The sequence below is a fragment of the Geospiza fortis genome, unplaced genomic scaffold (assembly GCF_000277835.1).
Source record: "Geospiza fortis unplaced genomic scaffold, GeoFor_1.0 scaffold10, whole genome shotgun sequence".
In the NCBI taxonomy this organism is placed as follows: domain Eukaryota; kingdom Metazoa; phylum Chordata; class Aves; order Passeriformes; family Thraupidae; genus Geospiza; species Geospiza fortis.
In genome coordinates this window covers 4,606,499-4,629,384 of record NW_005054326.1, presented here as the reverse complement: position 1 = coordinate 4,629,384, position 22,886 = coordinate 4,606,499, and the positions used below count along the sequence as shown (strand labels likewise).

Sequence of the window (22,886 nt, the reverse complement as noted above, 5' to 3'; positions counted from 1 at the left end):
TGAGAACACGTATCAGTAATTTTTTATTAAAATACACAGGTTTTAATTAGTACAGCATCAAGTATTTCAAAAGGTAAGGCTTTCAAAGTAAGGTTAAATATGTAAGAAATCTAAAACATCGTGAAATGTGGAGTGGGAAGGGAATTAAAGCCCCAAACAATCATGTGTAAGCTTTTCTCTTTTAGTGTTTCAAGAAACTAATGGAACTATTAATGACTTTGTTTTCATGGAAGTAATCAGGATATTTAAAGTTCTGTAAGTCAGGTGTTAAAAGCATAATACAAGATTTCTATTTGTGGTTCATGTACTGTGAATCTGCTCAGCTTTAGATTATAATCTTTTTATGATGAAAAAATCAACCAACTTTAATTATTTTACACTGTTCATGTATAAGAGATCTAATGTCATTTCTTTTCCTAGCAAATTTTAAAAAATTATAGACACCTTCAATTTGTGTAGAATTGTTAGGATGCTTTGTTTTGTGAAGTTATTTGATTTATGCCACAGTAGCAAAAGATTTTTAACAAATTTTAATCAAACCTTCAGTATCCTTTTTCTTTTTTAAGACGGGTAAAACCAGCCAGACCCTGTTGGCTGGTTAAGCTGGTTTAAACATGTGTTTCCACTGAGTATGTTGGATATATGTTTCGTCCTCATTTTCCTGTTTGCTGTGAATATTTGTTCAGTGTATTGCCGTGTTTCCCTTTCATGTCCTTCTATTTGTTTCTCCTTCCCATCTGAGAAAATTATAACTATCATCAGTTCTGTCTTTATTTAGCTACTTGTGTTACCAAAAAAATTTTTAAAAAAATATTTAGATCATTATAAGGCAGGTAAAAGAATTTTAATAAAAACTTCCTTCTTCAGAGAAATTCACTATTGCTTTTCCAAAATATTTGTTTCTTACTGTTCTCCAGAAGTTCATAGTCTGGTGACTCTGTAGGAATGTTTAGCAGATCCCTTGTTGAGGCAGAAGATGGCAAAAATGGTTGTATCCTGATGATGTGGGGAGGACCTGCAGTGGAGGAGTTCATGAAAGGCTGTATCCCATGGGAGGTATTCCACATAGAGGAGAAGAGGAAGAGTGTAAGGAAGAAGCAGCAGAAGGGACAAAGTGTTAGGAACTGGCTGCAATCCTCATTCCCCATCCATCCCCTTGTGCCATTTGAGGGAAGGAGGTAGAAAAGTTGAGAGTGAAGTTGAGTCTGGGAAGAAGAAAGGGATCCCATTATAATTAAATGTCAACAAATTAGATTAATCTCATAAAGTCAAATCTCTTTTGTTTATGATTTGTAAGCGAACAATCTGTCCTCATCTTACTACCATCAGGTTTTTTCAAGATTTTTTCACTTCCTATTCTGTTTAGGAAGAGGAAGGATAGAGCAGCTTGGTGAGCACCTGGCAGCTAACCACAGTCCTTTGTGGGGCCTGAGGAATTAGAGATAAGGACAGTAGTTGGGTAATGGCCAAATGTGGACTGAACATTGGTAGAGAACAGACTAACTGTGGGGAAACTTGTTTTTTTGTAATTGTGGAGGGATCAGGGGTAGCATGTGTGTAAATTGTTTGCCTTTGTCAGTGTTGTGTTTGTTATTTTGGTGTGGGGAATTCTTTTTGTTGATGTAAATGAAGTCTGTGAAAATTGTGATGAATTTCTATTTTAACAATTATCCTTAAGCATATGATTCAGAGAGCTGAGGAGTGGAAAAGGGAGCTTAGACAAATGCTAAGATAATGATACCAAATGGCATATTTTAGTGGAACTTGGTGTGGAGGAACCACTTGGTGTGGATATTACTAAACAGATGGAGGGGTAGGTTACCTTTTGTAATGAAAGGAGAAAGCAAAATTTAGAGAGTCCAATAAGTTTTCCAAATTAATTCAAACTCTATTAGAAATTAGAGCATCTGTATTGTTCTATTAAGATCTCAGGACAGCAAAGATTAATGCTTTGTTTTGATTCTTACATAGAGCTTGGGGGTTTTGTTTTGATTTCACTTAATAAGAAAGCCCCCTGATGCTATAGTTTTTCAGAAAAAATTATCTATATTCAGTTTAAGTTGGTTTAATAGGATGTTAGGCTTTTTTTTTTCTTATGCAAGAGATTAAATAATTTCTTTGAGTGCAAATTTAAAATATTATCTTAAGTATAGAGGTGAAAATTATGCCTCCACTAGCTCCTGGTAAAGCTTCTTCCTCATAAAATGTATCTGAAAAGTGTAACTTTGTTAGGAAAATATTTGCATTTCTCCTGGCAGTGGTGGTTTTCTTCCATCATTGCTCAGTTTTCCTCCAACTACCTGGTTTATAAGAGTCTAGAGCTCCAGGAGAAGTTATTACTTTATGCAGCAGGAAGAACTATTTTGTGTTGAAGCCTGCACAAGTGATTAGTAGGAATTATGATTTATTTCTTCCTAAGAAAATTACTACTGTAAATGGAATCTGGCTGTAACTATTTTATTTAAAAAAATTATTTGATTCATGATTAGGCTCATTTATAAGCATGATTTTTTTTTGTCTTACTGAGATCTTTTTGTTATCTTACCTAGAATTCTTGTTTTGCCTTGGACTTTTGTCCATGGTTAGTACAGAGAGTAAGCATCTGGTGTTGTACTTGAGATTTCTGAAAGTTATTTCTAAAGATTTATTTTCTTTGTGTATTATCAGTCAAGATGATGCCAAGTTTGTACATCTTTCATTAAGACACATTCACAATGGCACACATGACATTCAATAAAAATCTGTGTTATGGTGATGTAATGACTGAAGAGGTTCAGAATAAATTTTGAGGAAATTAAATGGTACTGAAATAGGCCAATTCTATAAAGCCAAGTAACAACCATTTCTGTAATTGCTATTTCTAGCTATTGATTATAACTTATAGTAGCTGACTGGCATGTGTTGCTATGGTTTCTTGAAAGCTACATACACTAATTGATGTAATCAAATAGAGAGAAAAGTAGAATTTGATCTTTTCAAGACTGTGTTTAAAAGCAGTTAACTGATTAGATAAATGCAGTTCATTGCTTTTCTTGCCCTTCAGAATAAAGTCAGAGTACTCAATGTTTCTGTGTATTAGTGAGTAAGAGTGCCTATAGTTTTTAAATAACTACCACTGTGTATTAAGCCCTAAATTTCTCTGTGGAATTCCTAGTACCTTTGAAGAAAAATATAGCAACTTTCAAGATATTTTAAGTCCCACAGTGGCTATGGATTTCTCCATCTGTACTGCTGACTGTTGCGTTGAGCGCTTCCAGATGCGGATTGGTTTTTTCTTTAAGTAATTCTTTATTCTTGTGGAAAGTCGTGGGGAATTCACCCAAACAACAGGAAATTATGCCACGTACCTCTGTTGTCAAATCTTGATGGAAATCTCACTTTTAACCAACTGCTTTAGCAGATTGTTAGTAAGAGTGGTTGGACTTCACCAGAATGTGTTTGTGTACCAGAAAATAGAAGGTTCATTTCTGCTGCACAGTTTCAGCATAGATTTATATATTTTTCTGTGTGACTTACTCATCAGTGTATACATGTAGTCAGTGATCTAAACTCCACTAACTACTTGGGATGAGAAAAATTTTCCCATGGAGAAATTCTGCATAAATTCCCCTTACTACAAAAGGGAAGGAGGGCATTCTCACACCTTGTGCTGATGTAGATTGATTTTGGAGCTGAACTATTGGTCTGGCTTGATGAACTTTGCTGTTTTATGTTCCTTTTTTATTTATTTCCAGCCAAAATTGCATTCCATAAATCATGGCACTGCATACTGTGGCAGAGATACTGTAAAAGTGTTGCTAGTTCTTCTGGATGAAGAAGCTGTCAGTCCTCCTACCCAGAACAAAGCAGATCTGTTGTGCGACAATGAAAGCTTAAATTTGTGTGGCATCACCTCTGTTTTGACACTCTTCAGGTGAGTATTAGGAAGTTGCTTTTGTTGTGTTACTCTGTTTGTGCTTTTTTGTAAGGATCTGAGTCTAACAAAGCATTGATGTTACTTACACAAAGCAAATAACCAACATGCAGTCTGCTGTGAGATTAGGTGTAAAGGGACAGCAACTTTAGAACAGTTTCAAGTTTTCAAAAGTTTTCTAAGTCTTCATTTGTATTTTCTGTATTTTCAAGATACTTTTGTGACATGGATTTTTTGATATAGTACGTTTCTGGGCTGCACAAACTCTATGAAGGACACTCAAAACCCTATTTCTGTGGGCACCGACAAGGAAACTCACCTATCCATGCACTGAGGAAGCAGTCATGATTGATTTGGTCACAGGTCCTGACGAATCATCAGCTGTTGAAAAAACAGGATGCTGAGAATTTGGTTACAAAGAATCATTGGTTACAAAGAGGATTAATGAACCAGAACAGTGGTGTAGACAGTAACATGATGAAGCTATTTTGAAGCTACATATTTTGGCAATTAAAATAGGAGAACCATTGCAAGGATGGCAGAAATTTTGCACCACGGACAACTAGAAATAAATAAAATAAAGAAGAAGCTAAACAGACCAAATTTTATTTATGAAAAATTGGATAAAATGAGCTAGATAATGAATTATTGTTGAAGAACCTGTCCTCATATGCACCTTGATCTGCTATGACCTTAAACAGAGAAGTAATTACTTACAAATGCATAGATTAGTTCTTATTTCAAGACAAAAATTCCCCTTGATATGCATCATTAATTTTTTTCATTATAGGTATCAAATTTTTTCCTTGATGTATGTAACTACTTACATAATGACATGTAAGAGAGTGGAAACATTTTGTGTGAAATATATGGAAAACTGTATTGAATGTCAACCAGATGCTTTTCAGGAGGGTGTAAGTAGAATGGTGGCTTAGAAGATCATCACTAGCATTACAAATAATAATAATAATACTGTGTCTGCAGAACTACAGTATTGGAAACACACTGCAAAATGAGTACCAGAAATTGGATTGGTTCCTTTGTGCTCTCTTCAGGTGTCACAGTATATGTGGCTCCTTAAGAAGGTAGAAAATAAGGTAAAGCTTGGGAGAGTAAAGGTATTTGCCTTTCTGTTTCTGAGGAACTTGGTATGGCAACAGTTTTTATTAATGAATTGCATTTACATGTTCTAAATACTTCTCTTTTTAATATAGATCTCCTGCACGATCCAGTGGCTCTTCTCCAAAACCTCTTAGACAACGTATTCTGAAATCTATGGATGCAAAAGTAATTAAGGTATTCTGTAGGAATTGCTATGCAAATATAGAGGCATTGTAATAATAGTGATAAAATAATAGTAGCAGTGTTGCAATTCAGCCAGGTATCTGAGATTTTCATCCCACAGCTAAAGAAATGTAATTGTGATTAACCTGTGGAAATTGGCCCAACTAGAGCAACATTGTAATATGAATAGAAGCATCTAAAACTCCAGAAGAGAGAGGTTTTAAACTTAAAAGTACTTCCTAATGAAGATTTCTTAGTGGTGAATGTGTACTGAATTAATCTCTCTTCATTTACCTCTCTGTGTATTTCAGGACCATAGAAATAAACCAAGCTATCTGAAAACAGAGATAAAATTGAATACAGACACCTGATTTTAGTTCTGATAAAATAGACATTGAAAAAGTGTAATAGTGATTGTTTCATTGCTTTTTTTCTTTTGATGCTTTTTATTTGTACCAATTTGAGGACATTTCTATAATGTTGCTTTGTGAACAATAAAATAAAGATGCTAATGTTTGCTTTTCATAGATGAAATGGAACTTTCTGAGAGCACATTGGTATTGTTAGGGGCTCTATTCAAAAGAACATTGTTTCTGAAAATTGCTGTCTTTCAGTGCACTGCATTTTACATAGTAGTTTTCCTTAAAGTTGGCACACTTTAATGGTGGGACTATGGTTGGAGGCAGAGCTTGTCTTCTGCAGTATTCCCACAGAAAGCTAAATAAAAGTAGTGTCATAATATTTCTTTACAGACTTAGTCTTGACAATATGTAAAAGCACAAATCTAATTAGCATGTTAGGAAGAGGTGTTCTAAGCAATCAGAACTGGTTCTAGAACAGCACCATGGAAAATATCTTTCACTGGATGTTAGATAAACTTGAACACATAGTGCATGTCTAAGAAGTAGAAAGACATGAAAATGAAAAGCACTGTCAGTATTTTAAGCATGCATTTTAAATATGCTCCAGCTTCATTCTGAGTCCTTTTTCGTGGATTGGTTCAAGGACGAGCATTTTGGATACATGCACTAATTATGGTGAAATTTAGTTTAAAACTTATAGGCAAATTATGAAAAATTGATAAAGGATCTTCTTTATTTTATGTAAACAGCATATTTAAATTGCAGCTTTACTCATCAAATAGCAAAAATGTGTCATGATGTTTGCATAAAATGTTGAAATACATAATTCTCATCTTTATGAAACCTTTGTAATTGGATACACGAACAGTTGCTGGTTTGACATGTTTTTGACAGAAACAAGCAAAAATATGAGTCAACAAAATGATTGTTGCTGAACAACTAATGACTTTTATAACTAAGAATCACTTCTCTGCTGTTCATTTTTGATTTCTGCCCTCTCACATAAAATCCTACTTCTTTCTTAAAATGTTGATCTTTTATTTTGTTCTTTTTTCTCTACCTCTCTAACAATTTCTACAGTTTCTTTTGCATGTTTCTACTTCTCCATATTCTAAGTTTTTATCTTTATCTTCTTTTCTCTTTCTGTACCTTCTTTGTGGCTGCATACATCTACAAACAAAACTTCAGCTGTCAACAATTCACAGATTGAGTGACCTAAGTGTCCCTTTTGTCAAAATTGGTATCTTCTGTTAATTCTGCACTATCCTGTGGATACCCAGCTCTTTATCTTGAGGTGGTAGGTCTGTCTTTCCTGGTGTATTTCTGTAACACTGAAGAAGATATTCTACATGCTTTATTTTTACCCCGTGGCATTTCTGGAATATTTTTCTCTATATCTACTCAAATGTAATTTGTTAGGTGTTTATTTTACTTTTTGATGTGCTGCTGTATGTTTTTCTTGGACTTGATAGTTGCAACTTTAGCCCATGTTCCTTCACTGAGATTACTGTTCAAGATATTGTTATCAAAGTGATTAGACACTAGATGCCATCCTATTGTTTCCATCTCAGTCTGCTCTTTTAAGTTGTGGTACATATAAGCTACTTGTATTAGCCTGTCTGAATCCATTGATTATTTGATTTGCTGCTTTGCTCTGTCCTTGCTTATATTCAGCCTGCAGTACTAGTCTTTGTTGTTCTTTGTTAATTTTCAGCTGAACCCTTTTAGCTTTTATATTGTTTCCTGTGCCTGAAGGGATTTCCTATAGATACCTTCGAACCTTTTTCAGTACCTTTAAATCAACCTTTCCCCTCTCTTAGTAGTGCTTTCTGTTGAGATAAATGCCCATTACAGTGACTAATTTCAGTTCCTTTTGCTGTCAATCCATATATTTCTTGTCTAGGATTAGAAATAGATTTTGCTCTGTCCTTACTGTACAGCACACAGTGCAAAGAATTCCTTCTCCATAGCTGTAGATCTCAAGTGCTGTAGTAATATTTACCACCTTCTTACACTGAGTGTCTGTCTCCATTATTATTCCATGCAAACATCTTGAAATGTGTACAGGTTGCTTGTAAAATTCACAGTTACAAATTTCGTTATGCATAGTGTACTCGTGTTAGCAATTGATTCAGGAGATACCAGATATTTATTTTTTTGAATAAGGGGGTAGCAATATGATCTTTCTTCTCAATACCTGTGATCCTTCAGAGAAGTTTCTTTTGCCATATGTGTGATGGTAACTTTAGTTCTAAAAGACTGCCCAAAATGCCTCTTTACCATGCTGCCTCTGATAGGTGTTAGGTGGTTGGTCTACAGTATAAGTTAAGGATGTCTCATTAGGACTTATCCCATAAAAGTTACCTTCTCCATGATATTTGAGAAAGGAAGAAAAACACAGTAGTGGTGATTAATTTGGTTGTATGCTAAGTCCCTATATCTAAATGAAGAAATTTAGGCAAATTTAGAAAGAAAAAGAGAAACACCTTAATTAAAAATAAAATGTTAAAAAAGCAAGAGATAAAAAGTTGTTTTGCCCTCTTTCCTTAAGAGGATCTGAGTTCTTAACTTCTGTGGAATTATGTGGAGGAATGCAGATTGATAATAGTTAGACCTAGGGCACATCATCACTATGTGTTTTAGTACCTAAAAATAAGGACAGTGGATAAAATAAACAGGTAGCTATGAACTGGAATTGGTGTTCAGAAATAAAATAAATCTTGTGGATGTTTCCATTGTGCCAAAACAAATTCCTGGCAACAGTGAATGACAAAGAAATATTTTTTGTCTTTCAATCCTCATTAAATACTGGAAGAAACGCAGAAATATCACCTAACTATATTGGCAGTTGTTCGGAAGCAAAGCTGTTGCTCTTATTGCTTGATGAGAAAGAAGTCTGGAGAAAAAGCATGTTGCATTGTTTCATTTCCTCTAGCAGAAGTAGGTAAGAATAGGAATGTGAAACTTGGTTTTTCCTTTGGGTACCAATTTAGTTTCTAGTTTATCTGTTGTTTAAGTGAAGCGTCTTCTGGTAAGTGGTATTTTGTAGGAGGAGTCTTTAATTCAGAAAGGTCTGTGGAACGTGTATTGAGTTATGTCTCTTGTCAGCTGTCCTTGTTATGTCACTTGTCTGCTTTATTGAAATGCATAAGAAGCTTAATTGGACAGGAGAGAGTTTTATCTGAAAAGGATTCATCCAGCCTTATGTCTGCTTTTTTGAATCATATTTCTGTTGATGTGAAATGAGTAGAAACCCTGTTGTTGACTAGTTATTTTGTAGGTTTCAATGGGTTATTAAAGCTCTGCTTAGTTGTGTGAGATGGGAATGAACGGGCTGTTACAATAACCTGCTTTGTTTAGGCTGAGGAGCAACTTAGGACAACAAAAATGTTGCATAATAAGATTTTCATCTTTGTTTTGCACTGCAAACTATTGAGACTTTCATGTTGTAGGTGAAATCCTGTTCCTGAACTAATGGGATTGAGTGGAACTGAGAACTTCAGAACTAAAAACTGAAGAATCAAAGTTATTAGGCTGTAAGCATGCAATATATGAGAGTGTAACTGTTCTTTTTTTGTAAAGTTAAAATTGTTTTGGCCTTTTGATATATTGTTTTAGAAATCCTACTGCATTGTTAGCAGACTTACCCTGAAACAGCTGCAAGGACTTACGGTAATTTGGTGTGGTTTTTTTCTTAATGTAACCGGAGACAACCTTTCCTATATGAGGCACTATTTCCCTCCAGTTGGAAACATAGCTGCAGATCTAGTTTTAAGAAGAATTTGTGGCTTAAGAACTCTAACAAATCTTGGCATGCTTGAAGTTCATTGTAATTTTACTGTGTATAGAAATCCTTCCAAGAAAAAAGCAAAAATCTTGGTCTGCCTTTCTCATGTGACTTTTTCATGTCTCTATAAAATGACTTAATATCTAGCTTCATGCACTGCTGTTATTTTTCATAGCTTAGTTCTCTAAATGCAGTTACTTGAGAGAATTGTTTCACCTATTTGTGATTCCAGTACAAATAAACTGTGACTTGGAAAACTATTAACAGGAAGTTATCAAGAGTTTTCTTGTATGCCCACTGGAATTTTGAACAGAAGAGTGATAGTAATAGAGAAAACAATCTTCTTCAGGTGGTAGTCTCATCTATTGTTGCAAGAAATGTTTGTTTCCTAAGTGCAATATAATGATGGAGAACACCAAAGTTGATTGGTAGTTTAGTAGAGGAGAGAAGTAAATAGAATGAAAATGTTATATGTTCAGCACAAAATCTGAGGAAAGACTTGTTGTCAGTTGATAAACCATGTTTGTGAAGAAAATACGATTTTTATTTCTACAAGACCCCTAAACGACTTTGTTTAGTATCCATACCTGTGAGTTTTGTTTGAAAGCCAATAATGAGGTGATTTAGGGTTTATGTTCTCAAAACAGTAGCAGATTATTTTGGGATAGCAAAAGGCTGGTACAATATTGTACTTAAAAAAACATTGATTGTTGCCGTACAATAAAAGCTTTCTGCTACCTGAGATATTCAGGATATTTTTTAATAACATGCCTCGGTTTGGCAAAGACGTAATTTATTATTTTGTTACTTGTCCCTTTTTACTCCTTTCCCTTTTTCAACTTCCTCTTTCAACTTACCTTGAATTTTTTTTTTCTCTAAGGACAAGGGTAAGGATGGAGAAAATAAATTTTCTTTTTATCTCTTTTTCCCTTCCAAATAGTACTCTGGTTATTTGGCTAGAAAATAAAAACATGTGTTTGTTGTTACTGATGTAGGTTTTCGAATTCTATTATGCCATTCCAGTGCATAAAAACCAAATCTCAACATTCTTAGTGACTAAATATTGGCAGTACTGTCTGTATGCAGATGCTGGAAGGAGATCTGGAACAGATTATAATCTAACTTTTAGAAATAAATAGAGCATGCACCATTAATATTTCACATAAAAGCAAATGTTTTATATGGGCATCTTGAACAACTGAAAGCTTTCTCTAGATACAGATGTTAAGGTGGGAGAATGTACTGCTTTGTCTGCCTATTAGGACTTCTAATTGACCTACCTGTGCTGAAACAATTGTAAATTCTATCCTGCTTTCTCCCAGCTGAAGAGTGGTAACAGTGGACCTTTTTTCTGAAATGCAGCAGAACTTTTCTTTTTATGGGGATAAGAGCAACATCTGACTTGCTTGTGAAGAGGAGAAGGAATAGTAAGGCTGAGTTCATTGTGTGCCATTTGTGTGCAGCTACTCAGTTAGCAAACTGATCTCCCAACATTTTTTTCTCTCCCAGAGCTGTGGGTCATTGGAGTGGTGCTCTTAAAGCAGTGAATTTTAGTGAATTTCATATAAAAGAACTCTAAGGGCTTTTTTTCTATGAGCTTTTTCAAGCTGTTGACAGGTTTCATTGTGTGCTTCAAGTAAGTTTTAGGTTGATCTTTCTTCTTAAAAACATTCCAGGGAAGCTCTACTTTCTAATTCAGCGCTAGACTTATGTTCCTTTGTGCTGCCTTCAGGCTGTTAAAATGTGCTTATTGCTACTTCAACCAATATAATACAGTATAGAACTGTAGTACAGTTCTTTATACTAGTGAATATATGTTCCTAGACTAGTTGAGAAGTTTGACTGCTTCAACAAGTTCTATTACACATGTTGTGAAATACAACTAACTCTAGATTAGTTCTAGTATCCACAGTCTGATTTGGTAGAACTTTGTGTCCTGTTTGCAAATGCCTGTCTGGTATGTGATGCAATAGACATATTTCAAGCTTCAGTGAAGTTGAAACACAGATGGGTTTATGTTGTGAGTTTTTCAGTGTTTGAGCTTGACTTCTGTCTGTTGACTCCACATATTTTATCCCTACAAACTGAATTAGTGAAGTGAAAGATGGGAGTGGTAAAAAGAAATGCTGTTGTTTGTTAAAAAAAATTCATTTATTGTTGGTTATAGAATGGTAACTGTCAGGCTTTCTTGCTCAAATTTTATGTTCTTCATGCTGTATTTATTATAGATTAATCAACTTTGCAAAATTGTAGCTTATTTGCCTCTTGCAATATGAATGTGATAGAAAGCCATTCAAGTTGCATAATTTTTGATGTTTGTCATTTACTGAACAATAATTGAGAACTGAGGAATTTGTAAAGGATTAAAATGAAGTTTTTTCAAAAACATATCAAGTACTGGAAAATATTTTTCATTAATATTACAGTAACCTGAAGCTGAAAGGAAATGCAAGTCCTGTATCTCCTTAATATTGTAATTGTACAATATGATGTTCTCTAAATTTAAATTAGACAGGACAGCTGCTCTATCCTTCAGAACACTTTCTGAAAAGAATATAACGACATATACAGTCTATAGCTTTGTCACAAGAGGAAGAGGAGGTGCAGACTGATCTCTACTCTCAAGTGGTCAGCAATAGGACACAAGGGAATGGCATGAAGCTTTTTGAGGAGTTTAGGTTGGATATTAGGAAAAAAATGTTCACCTGAATGTTGGTTGGGTACTGGAACAGGCTCCCCAGGGTAATGGTTGGACTACCAAGCCTGACAGAATTCAAGTGTTTGGACAATGCTCTCTGGCACGTGGTGTGATTCTTGGGCTGCCCTGCGCAGGGACAGGAGTTGGACTTGATGGTCCTTGTAGGTCCCTTCCAGCTCAGCATATTCTATAACTCCACTTACAGTCAGTGAGCTGAGGCATAATCTTGAAGCATACAAACCTTGTAAATGTCTGTGTATGTAGTCTTATTTTGTGGTAAATATTTTAAAGTACAAAGTAGATTAACACTAGAAAGAGATCTGAGTTTTTGAGAGTCGGACTTGCTAGTTTGCCCTGTTAAATCTCCTTTTCTTTCCCAGCCTGTTATCTGGCCCAAGCAAATTGCAGTTTGGGAGTGATAGACAACAGGGAAGACTTCTTATTTTTGACACTTGAAGGGAATACTGAGGATTAAGTTAAAACTATGTATGTCCAGGCTTATTGAACCAGAAAGAACAACTCTGCTTCTGTAAATGAATGAGATATTTTTTTCCAAATACTCAGTGTATTTACTTGGCCAACAGCAGTACCATAAAGAGATATCTAGGCTGCATCTCAGTGATAAGCTCGAGTCTGTTACCCTATATGTAGGAAAGCAGGATCTGATCAAAGTGGCATCAATTGTGACTGAATTTTGTGGGTGATGTCCTCTGGGAAAGGAGGTTTCTGGGAACATTATTCTCTTTCCTTCTGTCTAAATCTGAGAATTTCAGTTAGAAGAAAAATATATCTCTAAGGGTCAAATCTGAACTGCAAGATTTAATCTTGCTTGTGCTAAGAAGAAAAGTAGACTTGCATAATGTAAACCTTTTAATCAGAAAAGTGTCTGTAAGCCTCTTATTCAACAAATCACTCCTGCTATTTATTTATGTAGTAATATTTATTTTGTAACAGTGCTTATTACTTGTTCTTTTCTCTGATGCTTTTACTGAAGCACCTGTTCAGCTCAAATTGATTTAAATTTGCCTGTGCTGTTGTGATGAAATTATTAGCTAAAAATCCAGTTGTATTGTTGTTATCTGTTCTGTGCTATGTCTTTCAATACAATTCATATAATCCAGTGCACTTTCAAATGGAAGTGAGGGCAGAAATTGTCTTGCAGAACCTATACCATTTATGGCCAATTGTACAGAAAGTACAATGCTTGACCTGAAATTCTCAGCTGATGTGAAGCTGTAACTTAAGAATAAGCTGAGGAAATTTTACCTGGGACTTGAGCTAAATGGACATGTTTTGGCAAATGAGAGTTAGACATTGGCATTCAATGGTGAAATGGCTTTGTTTTGTGAATAAACGGGAAATATGAAATAATACTTGATATTCCCCTTTCATATAGAAGTACAGATGATGAGCTGCAGAAGTATGAAAATTGACTGTAGTAGCTGCAACACCTACTTAAAACAGCCCTATCAGAAGACAGGGCTATCTTAAGACAGAAAACTTTAATTTGAAGCTCTAAGTGTTAATGTGTACCTTTCTGAATTAGCTGAAAAATATTTTGGAATTATTTTAGTAGTTTTGATAGAATAATAAGTGATTATTCTTGAAAGCTCTTATGCTTTGTAAATTAATATCTAATTTTCCTTTTAGTGTGAGCATATCCTTTTTTTCTGGTGTTTTATGTGAAAAGAATGGTAAAGCTCATTATTATACAAGTCTTGCTGGTGTTGTCTTTCACTTTTTTGAATTATAGAAGCTAATAACAGATTGGTATTTGCAGATGAAGCAATCTTCAATTAAATCCCAGTTTGCATGTACATATAAAAATGATTTGGGTGAAATGAGTGGTCAGCATTCCCATGCAATTCCAACCTGCAAACATCCTGTACCAAAGCAACATTTAAAAGCTGGACAACCCACAGGTAAGCTGTGGTAACATTGAATAAATAAATGTGATGGGTAATACTTTAAATGCTATCCAAAAAGCCTTTAGTATAACTCAAATATTTTCAAGAAAAGGAACAAAAATGTCTCATTGTTCTCCATGTCTCATATGCCAGTTAAATATTTTTGCAATAAAATTGTAGTGCCAATGCTTTGAAAATATAAATGTTTGAAAATTGTGTTGATGCTATCTTGCAATAAAAAAGTGATATATGTTGCATATATGACATATTTGTTCTTATTCTACAAAAGCAAGCCAAGTGCAATTTATATTTTTGCCATTAAAAGGGGGGAAAATTTGTTTTACTGCACTACAACCTATATAATATATAAAATTTCTATGCCCTTTAACCCTCTCTTCCAATATCTTAAAGTTATAAATCCACTTCCCTAGGTTAGTTCTTACATGTTTTTGAGCAATATAATTTTAAATTGGCAATGCACTTATGAGCACATAGCAAATTTAATAGCCATGACAAGCATAGCTTTGTTTTATTGGTAATACATTATTTTTGATTAAAAAAAAATAACATGGCAGCCCTTATAGAAAAAGGATGTGTGTTCCCAGGTAACTTTTTATTTCCTCACATATGTTTTTGATATTCTTACATGACAGAAGGTCCAAATTCATGTCTTGATGTACCAGGGCTTGGAACTATTTCTGAAAGTGTTCACCAGACTAGAAGTTATACAGAAATGGGAAAGCTGAGTTGTCAGCCAAGGAACAAGAACTCTGAGAATGAACAGATGGATTTGAATAATGACAAAATAATCTGTGACAAGGAAAGTGAACCATCTTTGCAAAAAAATACTAAAAGACTTAAGACTTCAAGCAGCTCTAAGAAGGAATTGGACAGCAAAATTGGTGGAAAAAGAAAACAGACCAAAACTGCAAGTAAGAATAAATTAATTGCTGGTCAGGCAAAATTAACTCGCTTTTTTCAACTCTAAGTTTTTGTTTTCACATACATGTATGTTGACAGATGTAAAATTTTGCAAGAAAACAGGTGAAATTTATGAATTACTTCCTTTCATATGCAAATAAGTGAAAGTAGCTTGTATATTATAGTAGACAATTACTTACAAGTCTGGATTATGCTGAAGTATTTTATTTTTTAATAACAGTACATTAATAATTACACTGTTATTTTTGGTAATGAATTATGTATCCCTCTACAATGCAATGGAAAATTATTTTTGGATGTGTATGTACAGTTACACTAACACTCAGTAACTTCAAATTACATTAAATTCAGAATAAAATGTTTAATCTTCAGAGAAGGTGGTGGAGATGAGTAGTTTTCACACTTGCCAACAAGGTCGGTAGACTCTTCCCAGCATACACCTGAGGACTACAGGAGAAAAAAAGAGCTTGAAAGTTTAAATCATCAAAGAACCACAATTCTTATGGCTTCTGGAAATATTAATTTAACAAATGCTCCCTCCCCCGTGCACCAAATCATAACAGTCATGGAGTCTCTAAATGAACCTTTATCAAATTGCTATATTGACATTGCACTGTACTTTACCAGAATGAAATAATTTTCCATGTAAAAATAAAATATATTTACTGTCAAAATCTCTTCTTCCAATGGGGAATTTAGCTGAATTTTCTTCATCTGTGGTCTCTCTTTCCTGTATTGACTCAATATTTTGAATTTCAGTGTCAGCTGGAAAAGCCATGGCTCCCTTCAGTGCAGGATAAGGTAGTTGCTTTCTACCTAAGTTGATTGGCATAACATGATTGAAGAAATCATGCCTGGAACCTCTGTCCTGTTTTGAGGGAAGACAAGAGGTTTATCTTTAAAGTCAGTTGTATCACATTTTGTTCCTTATATTCCAACAGTGCAGTTATTTTATGTTTCAAAATCATACCTTAATAGTAATGACCTGTATTGCATCTTTGGCCAAAATTGTTTAATGGACATAATTAAATAATGAGTCCCATGTTTGGCAAAGTTAAAAACCTGTTGCTGCATATAGGGACATCATCAAATATAAATAAAGGTTTCTTCTTACCCCCCAACCCCCATCCTCCAAGTTTTGCCTACTGTCTGTGAAAATCAGATTTAATTCAACTATCCAAGTTACACATTTAGAATCTTGGCATTAGATATATAGAGTTGAATTTTTTTTCTTGACTATGTTATGTTGAACTGGTATTTTTATGTATTTACCTGGTTATTGCTTTAAATTGTTGCACTTGTTTTCTAAAGGGGTATAAATGAATTTCAATTTTACAATTAAGCCAAAATTTAAAACTGAACTCACCAAAAACTTTGTGTTTCCAGCATTCTTATCATTGAAAACACCGCTGTCTTCAGTCTTGTAGTACTTCAGCAAAGGTATAGCTCCTCTGTTCATACTTTTATCTCCATTTTGTAGAGTTTTTCCTAGATTTAATGCAGCAAACATCATATCTTCATCTTCTACCTCTTGCAGAGACTTTGACACTGAGAGTAGAAAACCTTGAGAAAAAAGAGAGAGAAGGGAGAGAATTAAGATATATGATGAGATGCACATTTTTTTAGTCATTTAATGCTTGCATAGAGGTTTGGCACTTCTTAAATTCTAAGAAATCTTTTCCAGTGGTAAATAATTATGTTTTCCATTTCTGGAATGGCACACTTTATATATTTTACAGGTTGAATGGAAACTACTTCAATGGCTGATGAGTTCATGCTTTTAAAATTACTCATATCAAGGAGTGACCTTTTCTATAATCCTTCTAATCCCATCTGTTTAGAACCAAAACATTTCTTTGTCATACCTAATTTGTTTCTTTGTATGTTTTTAGAACAGATTAGTTTCTTTTGGTGGATCAATATAGCAAAGTTCACAGAAAAAGTGATGTCCGTTTGTGTTGTTTATAAAGCCTTACCTCTGGTTAAGGCAATTTTAGAAGAGGAACTAATCTACATAAGTAAGAGGGATTGTTGTACGATGCCTCATAGTTGTGAAACTGGATTCACAAAAGAGCTGAAATTCTGGAAATTTGATGATGGCTTAGACTGTTACCATGTTAAAGCTGAAATAATTAATTTGTATTTTGATGTCTATTATGTCAGGTTGCATTATACCAAAGAGCTAATGGCTAGAAATGTCTATTAGTACCTTATTACTATGTTAACTATATTAACTATGTTTGTGTTTTCTTACTGAAAGGGAATCTTTCTCTGCTACAAATACAACATAGTCAAATATGCTTGCTAAGAATGTAGAAAGAAAAGTAAACTTCAGTTTTTCATTTAAAATGTCTTTGAAATGTACTTATTACCCCGTGGAAGGAAATATAAAAGTTTCTGCATACTACTGTTGCATTGCTGTCGTGTGGTGCTGGTTTTTGTTGTTGTTGTTGGCTGTTTTTATTTGGTTTGGGGTTTTCTGCCTTATCTGGAAAGCAAATAGGGCCAGCTGAAATTTAACTAATCTCTTAATGTCAGTGATAGAAACCACACATCCATTGGCTGTGTGCCTCTTAGCTAGTGCTTCATGTTTTATCCTTTAGCTTAGAGCAGGGACCATGCTGCTATTCGAGGCAAAGCACTAGGAAATTTGCCACTGTTCCCTTCTAAACTTCCTGGAAAAACACCTGCCTTGCCAAAGTAACTTCTTGGTAAGACATTTCATGAGAAAATATGTCATGCTGGACTAAGCAGATTTTGACTAAGAAACATTTTTGGTGTACCCTCTTTTCTCCAAATGAGAAAAGTGCATTTCTGGGCAAAGCATCTCTCACAAACAGAATTGTTTCTTCTCATTGTTTTCATTTCCTTGCTGTAGAGTCTGTACTTGCCTTTGGCTAATTGAAGTGTTTTCTTTCCATTGACTTTAACTGTCTGGCTACAGAGGAGACACATTTGAGAGTTGATTGTATGTGGTTTAATACTTATCATCCAATAATTTTTATTTTTCCCTCACATTAAGTGAGGGAAAATTTGTACAATTTTGTTCAATTAATAAAGCAAAAGCTCTGTATGCTCTCTTGCAGGTACTTTTCATTTAGCTCAGCCTCGACAGAACAGGAGCGCTCTGGAGCTGTGTTGGCAGCAAGCTGTTCTTTTTCCTATGTTGGTCTACCAATTAAGAGTTGGAAAACAAGCTATCAACCCAGTAATTGGGTAGGTGGCAGGAGCTTCTGCTCCTCTTAAGCTCTGGCACCCCCAGGTGTGCAGCATCTCACACGGGGCTCACTTTCTAATGCTTCTGTCATTTAATACAAAGCACAGCTCCAAGGAGTACAACAGACCTGGATCATTCACTTTATCTGTCTACAGTGTCTGGCTGGTTTTCTACTGTGAGACACAAGCTGATGTCAGCTGATGTCAATATGTTTGTCAAGGCAAACTTATGGTACTTGCCGCAGGATCTTCTACTGCTTCCTGAAGTAGTTGTTAATTTTTAAGGTTTGTTGAAGATCCAAGGTGATTGTGAGTGATAATGAGTAGAAACTTCTAACTAGGCTGCCAAGAAATCCAGAGCACATGTCTGTAGATTCAATGACTTATCAACTGCTCTGAACAGGCAGAAAACATTTGTACACCTGCAGATATGCAATGTGCATGTTGTGGAAAGCTCTTCATAATGCCTTGGGGAATCCTAGCACTCTGACATCTACACTTTTATTCCTTCCTCCTGCAACTTAGAATTTTAGTAAAAATGTAAAATGTTTTAATACATCACCTTCTATGTTTTACCATTATTTGGACTTTAAAAAAATTATAAATAGTATTATTAACCCAGTAGTGCTTTCAGAACAATAACCATTACTTTGAGAAATTCTTCTTGCTTCTACTTTGTTACAACAAAATATGAACTCTTAACATCAGAAATCTCAAGTATATGTAAGTAAATAAAATCTAGGTGATAACACGCCTGGACTTTCTCTGTACTCATTTTGAATTCAAGGAATGGCTTACAAAACAATGACAATAATTTCATTTGGTCTTGTAACTACTGTAATTGCTGTGTACAAGTGCTTGAACCTAATTCCTAGTATTGACTGAAGAATAAATCAAGCAGGTATGTGTTGTATGAAGTCAATTATTTTCTATTATCAGAATTGAGAAACTTCACAATGCAAGAGAAACTAAGCAACCTTAATAAATCATTTTAGTTGGTATTAAAATAGCACAAAACCAATTGGTCAATGTTAATTTGCCCATTGGCTTACTATTTATGATTTTAAGAAGTGGTTGGGATTTGTTTGTTTGTTTTATTTTTAGTTTGGATCTTGTACATTTTATACAAACAGCTGTATTTTAGTCTGATTTGGAAATACTAATCCCTTCTTGTGTATTGTTCTAAATACTTCAGTGTTTTAGTTCCAAACCCTTCCTACCAAACCAAACAAGCAGGTGTTAAAGTGGAGATTCTCTGTGCTAAAAATGGACAGAGCATGTCAGCAGTTCACAGGGCAGATAAGAGGTAATTAGCACACTTCATTATTGACTGTAGGAAATTAAGACTCTTGCCTAGCACTGTTTTGTTGTTCCTCCTGCTGACTTGGTAGTCACTTTGAAACAGTAAAATAATTTAGCATGAAATAGGCACAATGTTGCATATAAGAGATCAACTCTGGACTTGTGCAGGAGCACAGCTCTAAATATTTGGAGAACCTAAAAGTCATCTTCTATAAATGTGTCAGGAGAATGTACAAGAAAAGTGTGGGGGTGAAACCCCACAAACTAAATTATTTTTACCAAATTTCTGCCCAAGATCCAAGGTGTCCATTTCAGTCCTCTGTTGAATTACAGTCTGTGTATTTATAGAATGAAATGTTACATTTGTTTGTGTTACAAATTAATTTCACAGTTGGGAAGACTTTAAAAATATTTTCTGCTGTTTGTTTTGAAAGGCATTTCAGAATTTCATTTGAAGCAAGTACATAAAAATGTGACTATTTCTTAAGTAATTGTGCAGCAGCAGCAGAGAACAATTTATGCATAGTTTCTTCTAGCAAAGTTAGTGATAAACATATTGGTCACTGTGTCTGTCCTTATTTAGAATTACTTCTATTATATAAAATGGTCTGTTCTTGTAGAAAAGATTTGCTAATACACTATGTTTAGAATTAACTGATTCACTGTTTAAAAACAAATTAACCCCCCCCGAAATATATCCCTGCCTCCCTAAGTTTCTTCTTCTGAAGAACTTATTGCAAAGCAGTCCATATGTAAGTCTATTAAGGATGCCAAATTAATCAATGAAGTGGAAAGAGGAAAAGAGGGAGATTAATCAAGCCATTGTAGCTTCTTAATTAAGAAAAAAACAGTGATGATAGTGAAATATTCTGTTTTCATGTAAAAATCTGCATTTCTGAGAGAAATGCCTGTGGACAAGGCACACTCAATTATTCTGTAACCAACAGCAGGAACTTCCTTATGAGAACAATAAAGAGGATAAAAAAGACTGGGCCCCTGTGCTTTGCAGGCATATGGGAGGATTTCAGCCAAGAAAAAAATACAGGAAAAAGCAGGAGGTGCAACTGCAGTTTTGAGCTTCATTTGAGCACAGGATGTCTGTGAGAGGCTTTGAAGCTAGCTATCCAGTGCAAGCCTGCTAAAATTCCTGTGATTTCTAGTCTTCACCATTACGGTTCATATGGTTTTGATAGTGCTGAGGGGAGTAATTTATTTTGCATAACTAACATGAAGGCAGGAAAACTTTTTTAGGAATATTGATTCTTGACAGCCCTTTACCAATGGTGCAGGAACCATTGGTGGGTTAAGCCCCCTAAAGGGCAGTGAATGCTCTTGCTGGTACACAGTGATGGTAAGACTGACCACAGCTGGCATTTGAGAGGAGCAGAGCAGCAGTTCTTCTCTTTGCTATTATCTGAAAGGGGTCTGGGTAAGGTAGATGAATGTTGCTATCAATATTGTTCCTATTATCCATGAATCCTATTGATGATGTAGTTGTGTCCTACACGTCAGTCCAGGTTCTCTTACTGAGCTGGATCCTCTGTCAGTTTGTATGATAAGATGCAGCTCTCATGTAGATAGAGGAATGAATCCAACTCTGCTCAATTTCTTTTTAGCAGAGCAATTGTTCAGTAAATTGGCACTTCATCAAAATCGAAATGATTTACTGTTTTCACCTGGTGTTTTTTACCAGAAATGACAATTTTTTTTGTTTGTTTAGGTTTGTTTGGTTTTTTGTTTTTGTTTATTTTTATTTTTACATTTCAGTCTCTTTTAAACACAATTGCATTTTCATCTGAATTGTTTCTACTAATGCTTTTTTCTTATGACAAAGTATAAGCCTCAGTTGTTTGGAATTTTGGTAGTTATGGAACAATAATGCTGCATTATGAGTCCATGAAATATTTTTACGCTGTTTTGGATGTCAGGTACATTTTTGAGATATGCTATTTTGTAAGATACTTCTTAAATAAACACAGAAGTCAGAGGTGTTTACACACAGAAATGCTCTAGTATAGTTTTCACATGGTAAGCTGAGCCACATACCTAAGGTGTGGGTCTGGGTTTCTCCTCGTGAATTCTGGAAAAAGAATCAGTTATCTTTTAATTCTGTTATTGTGAAGTAAAATTTAAAACCTACAAGGACCCACCAGGTATTCTCTCTGGTTTGCCATTCCAGTCTGTGATTTTGGCTCTTCTACTGTTTGCTCTAGCAACGAGGGGTTGGAACCAGATAATCTTTGAGGTCCTTTCCAAATCAAACCATTCTGTGATGCTACTCCTGCCATTCATATGGTATTAGCACAATGGAGTAGAGAATGGTACAATATGTGTGTTCTCTTAATTGTTGCAATGCTTGTGGTTGTTGTCCAAGGACTTGGAGTCACGTTATGATTTAGTGACTTGTATCCTTGTATGTATTTTCTTTATTATCTATGCTAACAATCTAACCAAATTGTACCTGCTTCTGTTATATCAATTCCAGTCATGTCTTTTTCATCCCAAGTATGTGAACTTTGTGTATGATTGAAACATCTGTCTCGCAGACTCTGAGGAAGAGGAATTGCAGGCTGTTAATCATACGGTTTCTACTGTGTATTACCTTTGTCTGCAGAAGAGACTGTGCTACCACTGGTACTCAAAAGTACAGCCAGATACTTATAAAAGCTCTCAAGAGTTCCTGCACAGAATGGCAGTCACACTGGAGATTCTGATGGAAGCTGTCCAGGAGAAATCAACTAAGTTTCTGGACATACCACGTCCCTCTATGCCAGCATGCCTGGTAATTCCCATAAATGAGGGCCTGTTGGAGTCAGCCAAATTACTCTGGCAGATGTCTGCTTCTTTGGTGTTGACAATCCAGATGAGTGGATTGTTGTTACCCAGTCTTTGTGCAGGCTTTGAACAAGTCTGTGTACACTGGCGCCAGGACTGCTAGCCATGGCAGCAGTCCACTGGACAGGCGAGCATCAAGGTCTACAAAGAACAATGCCACAAGGTAAAGAATTACACCAGATGTTATTTAATTAGAAGCAAAACCAATCTGCTTTACATTATCTTATTCTAGCTATGATCTGGTGCTGTTTTAATCAGACATATCTTTTATGGAAGATAGCACTGCTGTCAGTGAAATATCAATCATCATTTGCATTGATATAGGATCATGAAAGGTTTACCTTAGCCAGAGTTTTGTATTTTACAAGACTCAGTTATTTCCAAGCAAAAAATTAAAATGGTTAGACTGGGATATCCCTATGTTTAGCACTTGGTTTACATGCCCCATATTTTGAATATTAAGTGTCATTTTCCCAAAGGTAATCAACAAGAACTGTGGAGGGATAGAATGTAAGAAAACAAAGATAGTGCAGAAGGTAGTCTCACACCTGAGGAGTTGCAGCTGCACTAATCACCAAAGATTAGGAACAGGCCTGCCCTTAACAGGCCACAGCTGTGTCCAATAATGATGAGTGCTATA

General features: G+C 35.1%; 1 protein-coding gene across 2 annotated transcripts in view; it reads left to right on the top strand.

Annotated features, from left to right (window-relative positions):
• PARPBP (PARP1 binding protein) overlaps positions 1-17,305 on the top strand; it is a 40,481-nt gene extending 23,176 nt beyond the window's left edge. Inside the window, exons 8-12 of one of the 2 annotated variants that reach the window (XM_031057043.1) lie at positions 3,735-3,913; positions 5,128-5,209; positions 13,825-13,966; positions 14,605-14,883; positions 15,653-17,305. In XM_031057043.1, the coding sequence (XP_030912903.1) occupies positions 3,735-3,913; positions 5,128-5,209; positions 13,825-13,966; positions 14,605-14,883; positions 15,653-15,693 (723 nt within the window). In that variant the 3' untranslated portion in view covers positions 15,694-17,305. Of the gene's footprint in view, positions 1-3,734; positions 3,914-5,127; positions 5,210-13,824; positions 13,967-14,604 lie in introns of both variants that reach the window. The other variant, XM_005421048.2, reaches the window with a different exon arrangement.
• The last annotated feature ends 5,581 nt before the right edge of the window (positions 17,306-22,886 follow it).